The sequence below is a fragment of the Dioscorea cayenensis genome, chromosome 5, assembly GCF_009730915.1.
Source record: "Dioscorea cayenensis subsp. rotundata cultivar TDr96_F1 chromosome 5, TDr96_F1_v2_PseudoChromosome.rev07_lg8_w22 25.fasta, whole genome shotgun sequence".
Classification (NCBI taxonomy): domain Eukaryota; kingdom Viridiplantae; phylum Streptophyta; class Magnoliopsida; order Dioscoreales; family Dioscoreaceae; genus Dioscorea; species Dioscorea cayenensis.
The window spans coordinates 26,780,806-26,802,614 of NC_052475.1; the positions used below are offsets into that span (position 1 = coordinate 26,780,806).

The 21,809-nt window shown below is 35.0% G+C and overlaps 1 protein-coding gene across 5 annotated transcripts; it reads left to right on the forward strand.

The window, feature by feature from the left end:
* The first annotated feature begins 15,701 nt into the window (after positions 1-15,701).
* LOC120262412 (tetratricopeptide repeat protein 27-like) lies at positions 15,702-20,770 on the forward strand. 5 transcript variants are annotated; one of them, XM_039270513.1, is made up of 6 exons: positions 15,702-15,995; positions 16,975-17,066; positions 17,503-17,604; positions 17,684-17,746; positions 19,717-19,959; positions 20,631-20,770. In XM_039270513.1, exons 1-5 carry the CDS (start codon positions 15,918-15,920, stop codon positions 19,790-19,792), a joined length of 411 nt encoding a protein of 136 aa, XP_039126447.1. In that variant the 5' UTR covers positions 15,702-15,917; the 3' UTR covers positions 19,793-19,959; positions 20,631-20,770. The 5 variants fall into 5 exon arrangements, 3 of the variants coding, with proteins under 3 accessions (XP_039126447.1, XP_039126450.1, XP_039126449.1); XM_039270516.1 differs by having other exon boundaries at positions 17,503-17,541; XM_039270515.1 differs by lacking the exon at positions 20,631-20,770 and having other exon boundaries at positions 19,904-19,934.
* The last annotated feature ends 1,039 nt before the right edge of the window (positions 20,771-21,809 follow it).

Consider the following 21,809-nt stretch of genomic DNA (forward strand, 5'->3'; position numbering starts at 1 on the left):
CTACCCTTAGGGCAAAAGTAATTGCCATTAATTACCCTATGCCCCCAAGCTAAAAATATCATCAATATTCTCATTTTTTAATTATAATAACTTAAATAAATAATAATATTATGAATATTTATAATAAAATATTTTTAAAAAAATACTAGAACTATTATGTGATTTAAGATTGCCTCGAAAATTAAATGAAAAGTAGATTCTTAGTATTTGTTTGTATTGCACTAAGGAATCAGATACCATGTTTGGGTATCCATCATAAGTTACAAATATTTTTGCAAATGTAATGGTCCATCCTTAGACAAAATAATGGCCATAACCACTCATACCCCAAGACAAAAATATCATCAATCTCTTTGCAAAGGTAATAGTCCACCCTTAGGCAAAAATAATGGTCATTAGACAAAAATATCATCAATACTCTAGGGTGGACCTCATATGGGTGGCAGCCCTGGCTGGCTGACTGAGAAACCGTGTCTCGATGAAAGTTAAACCCTAAGATATATATTAATATTAATGCTTTAATAATATTTTGTCAGATGTAGTAATATATAATGATGTGCTTTCAAGGATCGTAGCTGATGATACGAGCCCATCATGCTCAAACCAAGAGTTTCAGAATTCGAAGTTTTTTAATAATTTTAGTAATTAAAAATAAATAAATTGTGGGAAATTTTTAAAAATTATAAAATAATGTTCTAAACTTTATAATTTTTAATAATTAAGAAAAATTAAATTGATAATTTGGCATGACAAATGTAAAAATTTTAGTAATAAAAAAATTATTTAAAAATTACTAAAATTTTTAAGTTATAATAAAATTTGAGAAATTGCTCAAAAATATCCCTCACAACGATAAGAAGCTGATTTCAACCCCTTTACATGAGCTTGCTCCGCTCCACTGTCACAGTGGACCGAGGAGAGGCTCATGATCGCTAACAACGCTGAAAAATTAAAGCGTGATGAATATGAGAACATTGATAAGCCCCTACTGAACTAAATTCCTGGTCCGCTACTATCAATACTCCCTCATAAATTATAATAACTTAAATGAATAATAATGTTATGAATATTTTATAATAAAATAATTTAAAAGTACCATAACTATTATATGATTTAAGATTGACCCAAAAAAACAAATGAAAAGTAGATTCGTGGTTCTTGATAGGGCAAGATTTCCAAAGACATCATAGGACACTTTCTATCATACTTGTTTGATTCGTAAATAGCGGGAGTACAAAGACAAATCATTAATCAAGATAACACAACTTCTTAATATTGTGAAACCACTGTACAAAAATTTAGTAAAGTATATGACAAACTTAGTACTGCTTTTAGTATACGATAAGAGCTCATGTGATATTTATGTATCATCATAATCTATTATTTTTCTTATATGGTGCGCCAATAGGACATGATAATATTATCCTATCGACCCAATTCATCCCACTCGATATGATATTAAATCCCTATGGGGAGTCGTGATACAAACAGGTAGGATATGATAAAATTTTAAATTTACTTTTTTACCCTATTTATGGTTTATTAAACTCATCTAGGGTTTGATTATATGCCTTTTCTCATCTTTTTGATGCTCTGGGACAAAAACTTATCAACAACTAAATAGGACGCTTATTTCACTCAAAGAGGGTTTTTTTCAGATTTGAAGTGTCTCAAGAGTTTCTCCGCTGATCTTGTGCTTGCAAACATGTTATTTTTATTTAAATATCGCTTTGTTATCATGTCCTAGTCTTTCTAATTAGATGATTTTTTTTTAATTGATTTCTATGTGTTGTATTTAATTTGCTATATTTATGGATTTTTGGTTATGTAGTATGATTTTCTTTTTATAGGTATGAAGTATAATTTTTATAAGTTATAGATATTATGATTTATATATTTGTAAGCACTATTTATAGGTTTTTAATAATTTAATAGAAACTCATAAAGATACCGATAAGTAAATCATTACGAAAAATATAAAGTTTATTTTAAAAAAATAATATATAATTATATTATAAAGGGTAATTTTGTCTATTTACATATCCCGCCATTATCCTGATCCACTTCAAACGAAAATAGTGATAATAAATGTTATCCAACGACTTATCCGGCCAAGACTAAACATGAAGATACGATCATGTAGCTTTTATCACGCATATCCTTTCCTACTCACGCTCTTATCATACCTACTCCTATCCAAATGATTTTATCATATCCGTCTCATATCCTATCCCTGCTTCACCAAACGGGCCTCTTAATAACATGATTTATTTATTTATTTCATTTATTTATTTATTTATCAATTAATTAATTAATTAATCTATCTATTTATTTTATTTTTAGGATTAAGATTGTAATTAAAGTTTGTATGTTGTGGATTAAATGTTTTTAAAAATTATGTTGTAACTTGTTGCTATGTCGTCATGCTGTAGAATTTGATAAGATTTTTATAAAATATTATTATATATATTATAAAATAAATATAGAATATTAAAATAGTATTATTATAATTTACTATTTTTATATTCCGGCACTTCTATGCAAATTAAATATTAAACATTATTGTCCAATGAAATTCAAACATAAAATGACACAAGACGTTTGGGATTGTAGTAAGGAATCAGATACCATGTTTGGATATCCATCATAAGTTAACTCATTTTTGCAAAGGCAATGGCCTATCCCATAGACAAAGTAATGGCTATACCCCCATACCCCCAGACAAAATATCACCAATACCTTGTAAGGGGTAATGGTCTGCCCGTCTTAGGCAAAAATAATTGACATACCTTTATAATTCCCAGACAAAAATATCATCAATCACCCTCTTTCTTTTCTATTATAATAACTTAAAATAAATAATAATATTATGAATATTTATAATAAAATAATTTAAAATATTATAAATTTACTCTAGTTAATTAATAATGATTAAATAAAGTAAATATTTAAGTTAAATGTTCAATTTAAAAATTTAATTATAGCAATTAAAAATAATAATCATATTAGAATATTTTTACAAATAAAAATTATGTAGTTAATATATATTAATTAAATAATGAATTATTAAAATCGATATATTTATTTTAAATATTTAATTATAATAATAAAAATCAATAATGATTTTTAGAATAGTTTATAAACAGAAATGTACTTTTTTTATAAAAGTTACTATACATAATTCACTATTATATATATATATATATATATATATATATATAAATAGGGGAAAATTACTGCTCACCCATCGTTATTTTTCAAAACTTCCCCAAAAACCCCTTTCCTACTTTTACACACCCCTGAGCCCACTTCCGTAAGTGCTTTAACTTCCCTTTTACCCCTCATCGCTCACTTGAAAACGTCCATGTCTAGAAATCCCCATTTTTGCCCCCGAAAATGGTGGAAAAAGCACCAAATCACATCATGTCCCAACCTTTTCAGGGCTTTCCGCTTGGTTTTCGATAGACAATGCCTAGAGTTGGATCGCATCTGTTCTTCTCCCTCATTTCTCCTCATTTGGCTTTGCTCGACTTCGCCTACGCCGGCTTCGTATTTCGCTGAGTAATCTCTCGCCGCTATCATTTTCGACCATTCTGCATGTGTTTATTTTGGAGGGTTTTTGTGGTAACGATAGTTGTAAATTTGTTTCAGGGAACGAGTCTGGGTGAAGTTTATCATACCCAAAATATATAAATCGGTTTCGTCCAACGTAAAATGAAGTCGATTTCCATCCTGATTGGTCAAGTGCACTCCATCTTCAAACGAGTCGTAGATGCGATCTGTTGCTTTTGCACGATGTATGCATGTGCCACTGTCGAATCATACTCGAAAAACGAAGTTCATTTCGCTGTAAAGTTCTTAGTCGTTTATGGTAGTTCTTCTCTTTATGGTTATCTAGTTGTATATTTTAAATACTCTGTTAACTCCCTTTTTGCTATTTTCTGTTTAAATATATTACATATTTGTTTAATATTTTGTCGCCTCCGCTTAAATTTGTTCCTTTACCCTGCTTAACTATTCATATTAACATGTAAATACTCAAAGTCTCTCGCAGAAAATATTGATCTTTTATGTTTGAACCGGCAGTACTTGCAAGCGTAATGCATGGCAGGTTGTAGATCGCACTGCGCATAAGAATTAATGACGACATTAATAGTCTATGCAGCGGTAGGTTCCCTCCAATGTAAAATGAAGTTGATTTCTATCGGATTGTCAGTGCACTCCATCTTCAAAATGAGTCAGTAGTCGATCTTTGTTGTCAAGACAGCATTTATGTGCCATTGTCGAATCATAACGAAAAATGAGTTCATTTCTTACGTAAAGTTCTTTTGTCATTTATGGTAGCTCTTCTCATTTACGGTTATCTAGTTGTATATTTTTAAATACGGTTTAACTCTTTGGTATTTCGCTTTAAATATATTACATATTTGTTTAGTAATTGTTGCCTCCATTTAAATTTGTCTTTCACCTGCTTAACTATTCATATTAACGCTAAATACTTAAAAAGTCTCTCGCTTAAAATATTGATATTTTTCGCTTGAACCGAAAATGCTCGTGGCAGCTGGCAATGCAGGTAGCAAGATGATCGCACTTCGTCGCATAAGAATTAACGACGACATTAATTATCGCTAGACGGTAACATAAATATCCGAACTCCCGCTCGCAGCGATCAACAATCTAGGTCCACCGCTATGCCCTTTTTCTGGATATGAAGCGTCAACCTCGCTAGTGGACTTCACAAAGATAAACGACAAGGAAGAACCACTGCCGTTTCTCATCCTCGCCCCTCGCCCTCCTCGCTCGCCTCCTCATCCGCCTCTGCGTATGATATTTGCTCGGAGTCGACTGAAAAATCAAGATCAAAACGATCTCTAAAGGATGTCTCACGATCCTCCTCATCTTGAGAATCAATCGCCGTAATCACGCAACACGTTAAACTATCTTTTTCGCCTGTCAAAATTCCCGCACAATCGCCTCGAATGCGCAGGATTCTCCAGGCTGGACTGCGCAAGCAATTAAGCTGGTATTTCGACTTGGGTAAGAAAAAGAAAGATTTCACTTATCATAAGTGATTGCGAGGATTCTCTAGAGGAGCGATCACGAAACATCCTTTAAGACGGAGTTGATATTCATCACTGGAGAATTGTTCTTACCCTTTAAGAACCTTTCAGTCAAGATACAAATATTACTTTCATGTTTAAGAACCATGACACATTGATTAATAGACGTTTTTATGAATGTGTTTGTTTCACCTTTTTAAATGTGTTGCGTTCTACGTTGTGCAGGTTCAAGTTGATGAATGGTTTGCATGCATGTTATGAAACTGAATCTTAATAGACGAACGAGTGGGTCGCCTCGCTGAGTGTCCCAAGGTCGAAGAAGACGTTGTAAATGTTGTAAATGTTTTACTTATGATATTTAATCAGATTCTCCATTGTAAACGTTTAAATTTTTTAAACAAACAAACTTATTTGAGTGTCAACTTGTGATAATCTGTGAGAATTTAAACGTAGACATAGTAAAACAATTTGAGAAACAAAAAACGGCATTGTAAACAAAACAAAAAGTTAAACAATAATCGATTTACTCTTTAAACATTGACAACGGTGTTTAAGCAAATACATGAAGATGTTTAAACAGTGACCCAGGAGGTACTCATCTTCGACGCGATGTCAGTGAAAGCATTCAATTTAAACAATAACATATATTTTAAAACAGTTAAATCACTATATTTAAATGGTTTACATATTATTTAAATGATATAGACATTATTTAAACAGTTAACCATTATTTTAAACACTATATGTATCGGGTTAAACATAAAAAGCTTGACGTTTAAACAGAGACTCATGATAAGGTGAGAACTTTCCTCCGAGCGATGACAATATGGCTTCCTCGCGACAATGACATATATTTCTTTTTGCCCTTGGGATGGAGGGAAAAATACCGCCCAATCGCATCACGTCTAGTCCGACCTCATGCATACTCACCGTGCACCTTTTCGTCTGATTTTCTCATTGCTGTTTCTCATATCTTCTTCTTCTTCTTTTGTTCTTCTTTTCGCTTTGGTTTTGTACGATTTGCCTTTTCATCCAATATATTATGGAGAGTTTTTGTGGTATTGCTAGATACAACGGGAGGGAAGAGTGCTAATGTTCACCGGCCGCACTTCTTGGGAGTTGCGTAAGCTAAGATATGCGAGCGATGGGGACTCAAGTTTCCCTTGTCGTGTGAAGTTTATCACATCCCGATGGGTATAAAACCGTCTTGTCCAATAGAAAATGAGATGCTGACTTCCAGATGGATAGTGTCACGTGCACTCCATCTTCAAAATCGTACTGTAGTTGATCTGTTGTCGAGACAGCATGTGTGCCATTGTCGAATCATAATGAAAACGAGTTTTTCTCGTTAGAAGTTCCTTCTCTTTTATTTCGATCCAACAGAGTAGGTTCATTGTTGTTTAAGTATGTCAATACATCGGTTAAAAATCTTGTACTATTCGCTTTAAGTTAATTGTTCCTTGTTTAACTATTAATTTTAACGTTTAAATATTTACTTTATCACTTAAACATTTTATTTTCTACTTAAAATATTGATATTTTCATTTAACTGAAGTGCTGGCATGAATTCAGATTCTGCGAGCGCTCTGCTCAACCCCATGGCGACTCCGGACGCGTGATGTCTTCCTTCCTCGCCAAATCATTCCGGGTCGTCGTCGTTGGATATCGGACAACGTTTTGACTGGTGTTGAACATTTCGACCCACGCACTCAAATTTTCGCAATCAAGTCTGAATTTTGACTTCAAATTCATAAAGAAACTACTATCGGGTGATCGTGGAATCTACTGCCGATGGTTGTCATCACGCCTTCACGCATCAAAAAGAGTATAATAAAAATACTTTCGTAATCAAGACAATCAACCTCGCCACACACTCGCGATGGTGGAATAGGTTCGACTCACACCCGAAAAGCGTCCAAAACGGTAAGCGTCACGAGTGATTCAAAAGCTCAAGGACCGGCCCTCAGACAAGGCCATCGACATTCGAAGGACATGTCAGTGAGAACATGGTGTCCACATACCACTACAGGTGCTTGGTTGGGAAAAGAGCACGCCTGAGTGGTCCTCGACTCATAGATGATATCTCCAGTCACGACTTGTTGCTTTGGTATGTGGATAAGGTGGTCGAGACAAACCCCTGCAGTCTGCCATCATGGAAAGAGACGCGATCGCTTTTTAAACGCTGCATTCTTTTTCTTTCATCGCATGGTATTATGGGATTCAAGAGGGCTTGCAGGCCGCTGCTGTTTCTCGATGGTACCCACCTCCTTGAAAGTATCGCACCCTCAGGCGCCCACAGCGAAAGATGGAAACAATGGTTTTTCCACGCTCGCCTCTTGGTATAGTCGACAACGAGACCCGACGCTAATTGGACTTGGTTCATATCCAAGTTAGGCGATGCATTATACGAAGAAGGAGATTATAATGAGATAATTACCTTTGTGTCGGACAGGTCCAAGGGCCTTGTGAACGCAATTGCGAGAGTCTTCCCTTCTTCGCCACATGCATACTATCTTCGACATTTGGAGGCCAATTTCATGAAGACCAATGTCAGACTTGGGAAGGCATTGAGGGAGGAGTGCTGGTCTATATGCTTTCGCATTGCGTGGGCATCCACGGCTAAAGAATTCGATGATACCGTCAATGAACTGCAGGCCACATCACCCGAAGCCCATCACTGGTTGATTAATAAATCGGATATGGCACATTGGTCGAATTATATGTTCAGAGGTGATCGCTGGGGTGAGATGTATTCAAATGTCGCGGAGTCGTTCAATGCTTGGATCAAAGAAGCTCGTCATTTACCGGTGACGAAAATGGTCGACTCCATAAGGTATGTGAATGTTGATTTACACGTAACATTTAGTTTTAACCTTTAACATTTTCCATATTTGTTTAATTACAATTTTCTGCATTTAAATATTAATTCAATCGTTTAAATATTTACCTTAATGTTTAAAAACGTTTACCAATTACTTAACCATCACTGTCTTTGTTTAACATTATTTGCCAAGTTCAAGTTGATGCGCATGTTATGTAACCGCCGTGAGCAAGCGAACAAATGGGAGACCTACTTATGGCCAGACATACATTCGAAGGTAGAGATAATTGTAGAGGATAGCCGAAATCTTCGTGTTGGTCGTTGTGTCGATGATCGTTACGAAGTGATCGACCAGTACAGCAACTCTGTAGATCTTGCCATCAGAACTTGTTCACGTCGAGGTAGGCAAGTTTATGGTTTCCTGTAGAACACGCTTTCTGCGCTGCAATAATGCAGACAGATACCAACATTCATCGATTTATTAGCGGGTACTTCACCATCGACAATTATAAACTGGCATATAAGGAAGCTATATTCTCCCATACCCGACGACGATGAAAGCCTTCGAGACGGAAATCGTGAGCTTCGCTTACACCGCACTGTGACGAGAAGACAGCCCCAGGCGTCCTAGACGAAAGAGGATCGAGTCGCATAGCGTTTGATGTCCGCGAGTTACATTGCAGCCGCTGCCATGGATCCGTTCACAATCGTAGATCGTGCAATGAAACTGTCGCCGACTAGGCATTGTAAATAAACCGACTTCTAAAGAGAAACATTGTGTACTAATGGACAACTTTCCATATTTAAACTCTTACTCTTTACAATGAATGCATTTATTTAAACAGAGACAGTGTTATTTTAAACGGATACACTGTAATTTTAAATATTTCAAACTGATGTTTAAACGGTATACGGTATATTTAAACAATGAAACTGAAATTTAGACAATGAGAAAGTAAATTAAACAATGAAATGAAACTGAATGGAATTTAACCTGCTTTACAATTGAAAACAAACAAAATTTACATTGAGATATACAAGTCATGTTCTTTGAAAACAAAAACAATGAATTGAATTTGTCCAATATTTACATTCGAAAACAAAATTGACATTGAGATATACAAGACATGTTCTTCAAAAACAAAATTAACCCGCTTGTGACGATCCCCCTTTCTCATGGACGCCGCTGCCCTCCCCTCCTTAAGTATCGCGGGTAACATACCTTAACTGCGAGGGAACGGCACTGTCTGCGGTAGCCGTAACTTCTCACCCCAAAGTAATTGCTCGATAAACCGCATAACATAGGCAGACGTAATCGACGTCCTTGTTTTTTAGTGGGGTTTCCATGTCGTCGACGTGTGGGTACTTTTGCCGTCGCCAACTCGCTGAACTCCATATCGACACAATTGTCGAATAGATTCCTTGCCGAGATATGCAAGTTGAGATTAGAATACCCGATTAAATACCAAAACACTATTAATCGGGCATAATTAAAGAACTTACCATGTCCAACGCGTCTTTATCGTACCCTGGACATGAAGAATAATGCCTGTATTCTTGTTTATCATTGTCGAGGACGACGACATGGAAGTGGTCATTCATGATTATCGGGAGGATGACAATTTGAACTTCACTGCAGTTAGCGTGACAAAGATCCCCGACCATAGCCATAATTGTGTCATGCGCATCGTCACCCGCTTTGACATAAAACAGTCAAGCGAGTCTGGGTGATCAGAGGCAGCGCTTGTATAGGATAAGGCTCTTTGCTCGCTGACTTTTTGTATTATGCATACGAAAGCGTCCCATCACATCATCTGTGACCATCTCCTTCCCCTCAAGCAGCGTGTATAATTTGTCCCGTGTGGTGCTGACAGCGTCATTCTTCCACACGACAGTGCTGAGGTTAAACGATAACAGATATAATAAGACCATATTGTAAATATTTAAATGATATTATCAATTGTTAAATGATACTATATATATAATTAAACGTTACGTAGACAAATTAAATTATAATAGAAAAACATTAAACACTATTAGAAAAACGTTAAACACTATTATAAAAACTTTAAACACTATCATAAAAACTTTAAACTTACCCGTCCATAGAGCAGTTGAGGAAGATCCTCATCAACTTCTGCTCGTATTTGTTAAGACGAGACAGGCCAACCCATTTTTTCTTCTTCGGAATAAAAGCTTTTCGAGCCGTCTGGTCCCATTGTTGATTGGCCTTGATCATCTCTCTCGTTGCTCGGTCGGGGTCTTCATGGGGCACTGCCGTTGAGCCTTCACGGTGTTCAGCACCAGTAGCATCTTCCTTCGATGCGGGGACGACGGCGACAGCATCAACTGCAAACACATCTTTACATGGTTGTTCTAGTTGTGGGATTGTGCCTGGCTTCGATGCGGGGACGACGGCGACAGCATCAACCGCAGACACATCCTTACATGGTTCTTGTTGTGGTGGGATTGTGTCCTGCTTCGATGCGGTACTGTCGGCCACGACCACGGCCACGGCAACAGATTCAACGATCTTCTCAACCGTGGCCACGGCAACAGCATCATTGGGAGACACACCCTTAGCTTGTTCTTGTTCTTCAGGGATTGTGTCCATCTTTGATGCCGCAATCTTGGCAGCCGGTTCCACCGAGTCGGGGATTTCGTTAAGAAGAGAGTTAATGACCTTCTCAAAAGCAGCAACGGCCACATCATCTACGATATCCTCCACCGTCATGGCCATGTCATCAACGGCGACAGACTCAGTAACAACATCAGCCGCCGATGGTGTTGCTATTGTTTCATCGTCAGCCGGCGGTGGAGACAGAGACAGTATTGTTCTTCTCTTTTTTGCAAGTCTCTTCGAATGTGGCCATCTTGGAATGGCCCTCCCGATGATGTCGTCGTCGTCAAATTCCGACGCCTCGTTCATCCCTGGTGCTTCAGTTCTTTGGAGGGATGGCGCAGTCGATTGTGAACGTCCTTCCAGTGCCTCAACATGAGCGACAAGTCGAGGAAATTCGGTCATCAATATTTTGCACGCCTGCATAAGAGTTGCAGTGATATCTTCGCCTAATGTCGCCAGTGGGATGCTGCACCGCTGTGAGGGGCCGCCATGGTTGAGGGCTGCCATAATCGGGGACCGCTCGTTGTCGTGGTGGGGGTTGCTGCAATCGCGGGGTAGGGAGAGGCTTCTCGGCTCGAGGGAATGCGTGCGGCGTGGTATGCTCTGGAAGTAGGAGAACGGCGTCGAGCGCCAGCACGATGGAGGCCGCCCTCTCATCCCCGCCCTGAGCAAGTGGTTCCGGGAGCAATAGCATCCATCCGCTCGGTTGACTCTAATAAATATTTCTTCTTGAAGATTCAGCTGAACCACATTTCGAGAAACTAACATATGTAAACCAAAACAATTTCAGTAAATCATTCATTTTAAACTATAAAAACTATATTTAAACAGAGTGTTTATATATTTAAACGTTATAGAATATATATTTTAAACGGAGAACAAAATATTTAAACCAGTATGAATAAGTTTTATACGGTAAATACTAAAGTTAAACGCTAAATAATATGTTTAAACATTAAAGACTTATGTTAAACATCTGTCATGATTTATTACCTCTTTTCCATCGAGCGATGACAAGTCGGTTTTCTACCGTCGCTTGCTTCGGTAACTACTTTCACCGTAGCACGAGCATCCTTGGGATCTTGCCGAAGCGGACTTTCTTCCCCGCTACGTCACTCAGAAACCGGGACGTTAAGCGACCGAGCACCCCTTAATATATCCCGTGTTGGTCTACTTCCCGGTCATCTATCTTGCAGCTCGGCCGCTGTGGAATATTCTCCACAAGCCACTTGTGCGTCGCTGCGCCCTACGCTAGACGCCCCATGGCGGGTAGATCATGGACATAATCAACGATCCAGTTCGGAACCGAGCATGATGTATTTGGGAAGAGGACTATACCCATGAGGTACACCATCAGGAGTTTGACAAAATTATCTTCTTCTCCCCTCTGTCGAACAAGTTGCACCAGAGTGCACTTGATGGAGTCTCTGTGTCTCTCGTAGGTTTTTTATAGATACCTCCCTTCGAACGTTGACCGGGTTTTCTTCTTCTGAAAGACGACTGCGTCGTCATCGCAACGCAGACCAAGAACGAGGGCCACATCTTGAGGTCTGAAACTCAGCAGGCTTTCCCCGATCCTGAATTTATTGGTGCGACCATCGTACCTTTGCAATAGAAAATCAAGAAAGGCTTTCTCTTGGTGTATAGCTTCCACTCGATGAACGCGCAAAACGATGTCCTTCGAATAATCTCCCAGGTTTCGAGGGGTCATGTTATCTTTCAATTCGACTAAGGTCTCCACTACCGCGTCAAATAGCATCGCCCATTAACTAGGGTTGACCGCCATAATCACAAGCTCTGCGACAATAACAACACATTCAACAAGCGATGATTCACAAATGTTTAAGCGGAAATATAAGGTTTTAAACGGTAACCTCTCAGTTATTAAACAGAGATATCAAATATTAAACAGAGACACAATTTATTAAACAGAGACGAGAATACTTAAACAGAGACAACAAAATTTAAACTGTAACATCTCATTTCTTAAACGTGAACTCATTTGTAAAATTGCAACCATATCAAACGAAAGGGGAAATGTACATTATAAATATTACACAAATCATAACAATCGAAAAAACTATTTCGATAGTGTATACTGATGTAAAATGCAAAACAAAACAAAAACCCTAGCCGAGAAATCTCCTCGCAGACTTCAATATCTTCCAACAAAAAGAGAGCACAAAAACAAAACCGAAAAAAATCTTTCTTTGTATGCAGCAGCTTAACATAAAATCATACTCAATAACTTAGATCGGAACTCGATGAAATGCCAACTAGTCTGCGGGGACTTCTCCTTCGAGATACCGTGGAAAGGGAAAAGTCAGCAATTACGGAGGCTTCACGGTAGAGACAACTCGGAGACGACTTGAAATGGAAAAGTCGAAGACGCGAGTTGAGAAAAAGCAAGTAAACGGCTCCAATAAATTCGCTCTCGTTACCCTACGAAAAACCACCCCCACTTCCTCTCAAACTCGCCGAGATGGTGCGTAGCCCACGACTCCCCCATGCAAGGGTATTTTCATCCATAAAATTTGAAACTCACTCCGTTCACATCCGTTACATGCTTTGGGGGTTTGAAAAATATAGAGTTTAAAAGGAGGGGGTTTTTAGAGATTGCAAAACTAACGGGGTGTTTTTGGCAATTTTACAAACTTAGAGGATTTTTTTGGCAATTTTCACATATAAATATCATTTTTTTTACTTCAAAAAATATTTAAATAATTTTACCATATACCTTTTCCTAGCATCGCCAACCAAATACTCCATTAGATTTTTCGTTACAACCCAAAGCACACATCTCTAGATGAATATTAAATTATAGAATTATATAAAAATCAAAATAATAATTAAAAAGGAAATTTTTATTTTTATTTTTATTCAATAATTAATTATGTATATGCATACTCATACATTTATGATTTTAGATAGGTGAAGTTTATATGCACTTTTGTATCAACATAATCATATGTACCCAACCTTGTTATGCAAAAATATTGATTTTAGGGGGAAAAATCATATATATATATATCATATACACATTTATTTATTTATTTTGTCAAACAAATTACACTAATTATAGAAATGATACAAACTACATTATATGCATAAAAATAAAATTAAATCTAGATTTATTACTGTATATATAAATCTATATGTGTCCTTATATATCACAAAAAATTATATTCTAATTTATTTATCTTGATTAAACTTTTATATTTATCTTATTAATTTCATATTAGGCTAATATGAAGTAACAAACCCAACTCAAGAAGCTGACGTGGCAATATATTTTGATTTTTTGGAAATTTAATATTATTTTTAATATTTTTTTTATTTTTTTGAAATTTTAATAATATTTTAATATTTTGTTGGTATTATTTTAAGCAACACGTTTCTGAGCAATGTATATTGTACATCAAAAGTAATTTAAACATTACTTGACTCCTAAGTCCTAACTCTCACTTTAGCTTTTGGTCAATTTTATTTTTTTTTATATATATTTTTTATGAATATTTTATTAGATTATTGGATTTGATCCAGTTACTGACACATTTATATATATATATATATATATAGCTGTAAGTTTGAGAATATGGGCCAAGTGTTGGAAGAACCAACTCTTTAATCTTTATTTAAAATAATAAATGCACTCTAAACTATTATTTATTAATCACTTCCGATGGAATTCTAAATTAAATACATCTAAATTAAACTTATTGTCATATAATTCAAAAATTTTAATTCTTTCAGTTGCCCCCATCAAAACATGAAAATCAGAGCAACTTCCTTGTTGAAAGATGGATCACCTTGGGCCAAATCTTTGCTAAATTGGCTTAACTTGAGGCCGAATCTCAATTAAAGCCCAAATAATCCTTTCACATTACTGGGCCAAGCTAAGTCAATTGTATATAATTTAATTGGCCAAATAATTTTAAAAACAAAAACTTTGTTTGATGTTATAAAGAATAATTTCTTGATTATGATATTAGTTATTATTACTAATCATAGTGTCATTGTTCTTATCGGTATTCTCACCTTTTGTTATATAAATATCAAACGTCACAATTTTTTTTTATTTATTAGTGTTATACAACCAATTAAAAATTCTAAAAATAAGACAAAAATGGATGAATTCATTCCATTTGTAGAGTTAGAAACATTATTATAAAATAATTTTAAAAGCTAATTAATTTTTTCTAGGCAATGGCTTTTTGTTTGGTAATACTGCATCGATAAGCTCAACTAGTTTCATTTTTTTTAAAAAAAAAATACGTCCTTAGCTAACAATGCTCAAAAGTTATATTGTAAACAACAAAGCATAAGTGACTAGAAACATTGAACACTTGCTTACAGGGATGTGTAATCACTGTGATGTGATCTATCATTTTTTATGAATTATAGAAAATTCATATACCATGTCACTGGTGTACATAAAGATTTAAGGATTGAACATTCAACTCACGTGCTTTTAATCAAAATTAAATAGTTTAGACTAAAAGCCCGTACTCATAATTAGCTATTTGTTACTATCACTATCCCATCGAGTTTAAAACTCAAAACTTTTTTAATGTATTATTTTCGAATTTCACACTGTGGTTAAGTACCACGAGACTATTAACATTTTGGTGATGGGTTGTATTATTAATGTTTGTTATTTTTAATTTTATATGAATTTATTAAAGAGGAAAGGAACAATGCATGCTTCAATTTTCCTAGTAAAAAAATCCCCTCAAGTTTCTTGGTTTTTTTTAACTCTTACTTTTCAAATGATTTATTTTTTAAATCCAAATTTAAATAAAATTAGAACATGCTCTTGTTTTTCCTCATTGGCCTCGTGCCAGCAAGCAGGTTAAGGACTTTTTTTTGTATTAAAAAAATAAATACTACAATGACAAAAACACTGAAAAGTATAAGAATATCTAACTAATTAACTTCATATTTTTACTAACCTAACCCAATATAACTTCTTTATTAGTTATTACTTTTCAAGTAAAGACGGAAGGAATATCATGCTACACCATTTTTAATTTTTAGCGGTGGATTTATTGAGGGGTTTTTAAAAATCCGCCTCGTTAACCGTGTAAAATATTTTTCATAGTAACCTATACAGCCGGTTAACAAAAAACCCTTCTACTTTAAATGAAAAAAAAAATCACTCTCACACACACACACTCTCCAGCACTCACTCACATTCTTAAATATCTCTCTCCCCAGCACTCTCTAAAAATCTCTGATCACTTCCCGATCGCCTCCCGGCCGTCGGAATCCAAAGCATTGGATCTCCTCTCCGATCACCTCCCATCCGTCGGTTGCTAATCTTCGCCGCACCACCGCCGGAGACCCTCTGGTCATTCTCTGGTTGCTGATCTTCGCCCCAATCAAATTGGTGTTGAAAGTTCCATTCAAATTGATGTTCTTTAACCTTTCAAACCTACTATTAGTGATTCAATCCCTCATTTGTTGCCCTAATCCGCTTCCCCGAATCGAGGTATCTAATTTCGATTTCTTGTTCTATAGAGCTAGTTTTTCTTCGCTTCTCATTAATCTAGGGTTTGTTAGGTTTTTGAGCTCTGGATGTAAATTTCCTTCTTGGATAGTTGTTCAACTTGTTTTCGCATTTTGCTTGAATTATGGTCACAATTCTTAATGCTAGGAGCAAACCCTCGATTTATTTAGATTCTTGTCACAAATATTATCTACTAAATCGGTATTTGATTCATTGACATAGTCTTGAAGCATATGGAAGCTTAAAGAGTTCAGCAGTAGTGTTGAGGGCAAAGGTACACATTACCCGAGTGGTTGTTCTTATTTTCATCGATGAATGTGTAATATGTTCAATCTTTTGATATCTATCCGAATTCTGATCTAGATTAAAAAAAAAAAAATCTAGGAAAAGAAGTAATTTAACTAGGATAGGCCCATTTTACATTTCAAGATCACCTGCAAACATGAGCGTTATTAGTAAAATGAGCTCAACAAGGGATGTTAGTGTAGTGTGTTACGAGTCATGGTGCGTGATATTTATTTAGTAATCACTGGATACTCGATAAAGCGGAGGTATTCACAAGTTTCAACGGGCCAGATTTTTATGGTCTTCCAAGAAACTCATCAATGATAAACCTACGAAAGAATCCATGGAGAGTACCAGACTCATATTCATTTGCATCTGGAGAAATAATTCCCATGTTTGTAGGTGAAACACTTGACTGGCTTCCCTTCAACAATTGAACAACAATGAAGCATGAAAGTTGATAATAAGCCCTTCTAAATTATTGTTACTCAATCAAATAAACCTTTGTAGCTATTTCCAATTTTCCTCTCTTGTATTACACCAAATTCTTGGTGGTGATCAAATGTTCCATTAAATAACATGTCAAACCAGGAATGCTGATGAATAATGTTAAAGAACTCATTTAGGCAAAACTACAAATTCTTTGTGCAGTTATCTGTTACTCATTTTTTTGCAGGCTGGAGACTATGAAAAAACTTTAGATGGTTTCATTCAAATAGTGTTGTTTGATCCTGAAAATGGGGATGCTTGGAATAATATTGGCTGCTTGTAAGTCCCCTCGTTATTTGATTTTTTTTGGTGTATCTAGTGTGTGTGCATAATTAAAATCTCATCTCCATCATGTAATTTTGACATTTGCAAAGAGCCTCATTTGCTTTCGAGTTTGAGGTTGTTGTTGTCATTCTTTCGGGGATAATTGGAAGAATGTTTTTATTTTTATTTTTATTTTATTTTTTTAATTTATTTGTTTGAGGCATTTTTTCGAAGCATGGTTTATTTGCAACTTTTGATCATGCTCATTGAACATATTTTTAAAGCTTTATATGTTGATTGTACAACGGTGGCTCAATCCTCCGATGATGATTCGGTGTCTGTCTTTTAGACAAATATTTTTGCGGATTTATTTAGTGTATTAGATGTTTAGGGAGTTCTTGTTTCTTCTAACTTTTTCGAGTTATAACCTATGAATGGCATGAACTGGCAGACACTTGAAGAAGAAGAAGACAAAAAAAACTTACGTCAGGTACTTGAAGAAAAAGAAGACAAAAAACGTATACGTCATTTTCAAGGAAGCACTGAAATTCAAGTATTTGCTATTAATATTTTATTTTAATATTTTGTTTATAGCAACCCTTCCATAATTAATGATGGATGTTTGTGTACAGGAGGAACCGTTGGGAACTTTGGGCAAATTATAGCAAGGTTGCTTTTGACATAGGTAACATCGGGTAGGTATTTCTTCCTTTTTCATTCCAAACTTACACATGAATAATCTGTTTACTGCATTCTTTTTTGCTTGCTATCTGAGTAGAAGGGTGTGTGGACTAATTATAAACTATGCCATACATGAGGGATAATTTGCATTGTTTAGAGGATGCGATTTGCTTGACCAACAAAGTGCTCCTTGATTTATTGAGAAGAGTTTCAGATACATTTTCTTTATAATGGTGTGATGTTCTTGCTGTCACTTGTTTAATCTCCTTTTGCATCCAGATAAATCTCTAGTTTATAATGTGGGTATCTCATCATTGTTTGTTCTTGTGTTGTAGTTTATCACTATACTTTCTGTATTGGCAAAATTGTCTTATGTCTTCAACAAGCATTTTTTTTAATGTCCTAATTGTTGTTAATCCAAGCCTTTCATGTTTCCTTGTCATGGCTTTGTTCAGGTGTTTCTCTCATGTTATTTTTTTATCCTAATATAAGTTTTCCTATCCATAACGCATAAGACTATGTGGGGAAACCTATAAGAATGTTTTTGACAGTTAGGTTATTTTGTAAAATATTTCACTCCTAAATCTATTAACCCCTCGATTTGAATATATTGTGCTTCTCGTTTAAACTATTCTGAACATATGCTCTCTTTGGAGTTGTAAGGAGGCAATATGTGTATGAAATGTGCCTGGGAATAGTGAGCTTGTTGGTTGGTTAATCAGTCACTTTTAATTCATTAAATGGGTAAAAAAAATGAACATCTTTATAGAAATTATATGACTGGATGAATGACTGGTTTGTCACTTGAGTTTATTCATGCTAAAGCATTAATAACTTTGTAAGGTAGTTTAATTTCGCAAGGCTGAAAAGTTTGTTATTATGAGTTTATAATTTTTTACGGGTATTAGGCGAGATGAATTTGGGTTCACTTTTGTAATTTTTTCTCACCTACCATATGTAAGGCCATATATCTGTAAGTTTATTAACAAGTTAGAAAGCATAATCAGCAATGGACCAATGTTTTAGTGGGAACGTACATCATGAAATTCATTCGGTGTGGCAACACAAGCAGCATTATGATAATACTTGCATTTCTTAACAACTCTGTGTTAAGCTTTCTCCACTTCCTGAGGAATTTCCGTAGGAACCTCTCTCCAAAAATGTTGTATATTTCAGATAAGGAAAAAGAAGGTTGAATTTGAAAGAACAAATTAAAGGGATATGTGTTGTGTGATGGCCAGTCTTTGTGCTTTTTTTATATTGTTGGATGGAGTGATATGCTGCAGAATTGGAGCATTAAATGGATAATATGGAGGATTAACTTTATTTTACCATTCTTTTTATTTCGCTGATCTCTGCAGGGCCTGTCCGTACAAATCAACAGTTGTGTTTCAATAATTTTAGATAAAAGTTTGGCAGTAGTAATCTCGATACATTACACAGCAGTGAATTTCTTTGATTATTAGTCATTAAGAAAAAGTCATGACGAAATCAATGATTGTGAGATATCTAGTTTGGCCAATGTTTTTTTTCTCTTCCTTTTCCTTTTTCTTCAAATAATAGTTATGATGAGGTGCATTGGAATAAGTACAGTTCCGTGCCGCCAAGTGGTGTGTCATGATCAACTTGGGAAATGTATTCATTTGCTTTTTGTTTTGATTGATTATGTGAGTAGGTATTGTTTTAAAAACTTGGCGAATGTGAAAGCTTGCTCTAAGTCAATGGTTTTGGGGCTTACATTTCCATATCACCGACATCTATATGTACTGTTTGCTGTAATCATGAAATCAAACCTGCATCCTTTACAATGCCATCTCTGTTTTAAAAAATATCTGTGTGATATTATTTTGCCATCCCTAGTTTGTATCTAGATTTAAAATTTTTGTGTTACAAACTTGTTGTCTGTTGCAATGCTTCTCTAAACAATAATGTAGTTATTTCTCACTGGTTCATTAATTTTGCATGAATTTCATGACAAATGAAGTCATTATTCACGTGAATGTTATCATCTTAAGAAGGATGTCCGAAATGGAGAGTGGTCTTGTTTGCTTGCCAAGTAGTTTGGAAAGGGTGTTTAGATATCTTGAGCATGTCTGTGAATCTTTTGGACAAGGATATATTTGGTTTGCTCTTAACCTTTACTGTGCATTCAGTTTGTCAAGTTATACCAGATTTTTTGTCTAGGTATCCTTTGGAGTTGATGAAGGACAATCTTACTAAAGAAAAGGTATCATTTCCATTCTTATAGTAATTTTGGATGTCTTATTAGATTCAATGTTTCTTTGTTAAATAGTCACCTCAATTGTGCCTTTCTCAGTCAAGATTTTTTTGTAGTAACGCCTTTGCTCCTGTAGGTATGAGGTGCCCAATTAGTAATGCCTGCTGATCCAACTATGAGTAGCTCCTCATACATTTTTTTCTTATCCCTTTCAATTATTTTAATCCGCTATTTTTTTTCGTTGGATTGTGGGAATGAAGCACAGTACTTGAAATTCTTCTAGCCTTCTCGGACCAAACTACGATAATGAAGTTCATTGAAAATTCAATAAGCATTTTATCGCCATAAGGTGCTAATCTAATTTTATGACATGGCTGACCAAATAATATAGGAGTTTTTTTTCTTTAATTTTAGTTTTTGTCTGATCTATGTTATGTATAGAACTTGGCTTGTAGATTTTAATATCTCAAACAGTTAGTTGTTTCAATTTTTTTATATTGTTTTCATTGCAAGCTTTTAGATGAATTTAGTTGCTGGTTTATTACACATCAAAATTTTTTTATATTGTTTTCATTGCAAGCTTTTAGATGAACCACTTGATCCTCCTATGCTACCTTTGTTATTTGGCTTCAAAAATGAAGTGGACTTTATATAAAAAGATTGGATAATGTTTTTTGCAGATTTTGAAGAATTCATGGTTAAAAGATCGAGATGGTTGAAGATGAAGAGGATACACGTAGCTTTTTACTTTTGTGTAATTAACCCAAACCCAAACAATATTTTTGTAATGAAAGTATATAAATAGTGTTAAACTTTTTATATTTTGTTATTAATCAAAATATATTGCACTTTAGCTCATACCTTATCAATAAAAGTAAATGAAATTGAATTTAGGATATTTTTTTAATATATTTAAATATTTATGTTTTTTATTTACAGGTTAAACAAATTTATTTATTATTGGTAAGAAAAAAAATTAAAATTAATGAACAAATTTAGAAGTGGTTATAACCACCTCTAAAAGTATGAACATATAAGAATTATTAGCTATAAAGGGGGTCATAACCACCTCTAAAAGTATTGAGGAGTAATGAAAACTTAGTTCCTATAGAGGCGGTTATAACCGCTCTAGCCCTTATAATTTTTAGAGGTAATACCACCTCTAAAAACTATGGAGGGGGTAATAAAAACCTAGTAGCTATAGAGGCGGTTATAACCACCTCTAAAACTCTATTGAGGGTAATGAAAACTTAGTAGCTATAGAGGTGCTATAACCACCTCTAAAATTATTGTGGGTATAAAAACTTAGTAGCTATAGAGGCAGTTATAACCTCCTCCTCTATTATTAAAACCGCTCAGAATGAAACTTACCCCAACGGTCAGTACAAAACCGGCTCTAAAGTGATGAGTGCACGATCTGGGCTAGGTTTTAGAGGCGGTGAAAAAAATCAACACTATATCTATAGAGGCGGTTATAATCGCCTATATGGTCTTAAAACGCCTCAAAAAGCACTTTTTGAGTAGTATCATATTATGGAAAGTTATTACTTTTCATGTAAAGATGGAAGGAATATCTTCAAACAAGATAGAAATATTTCATATCTTCCATTAACAACATAATTTTTTTAATTAATATAGTCATTAACATGTTATTCAATATGTTATGATTTGGAATTCATTAATTAGCCTTTTATTTTGTGCAATTTCATTATTGGTCAATATATATATATTACTATATATAGAGAGAGAGAGAAAAGGTAGCTTTATGGACGTTTGTAGATCATCCACATGTGGGAACAGTAACATTAGCTTTGCTACAGTGTGATCTAATGATGGGTTAACTAGGTTGATTAGTTTAA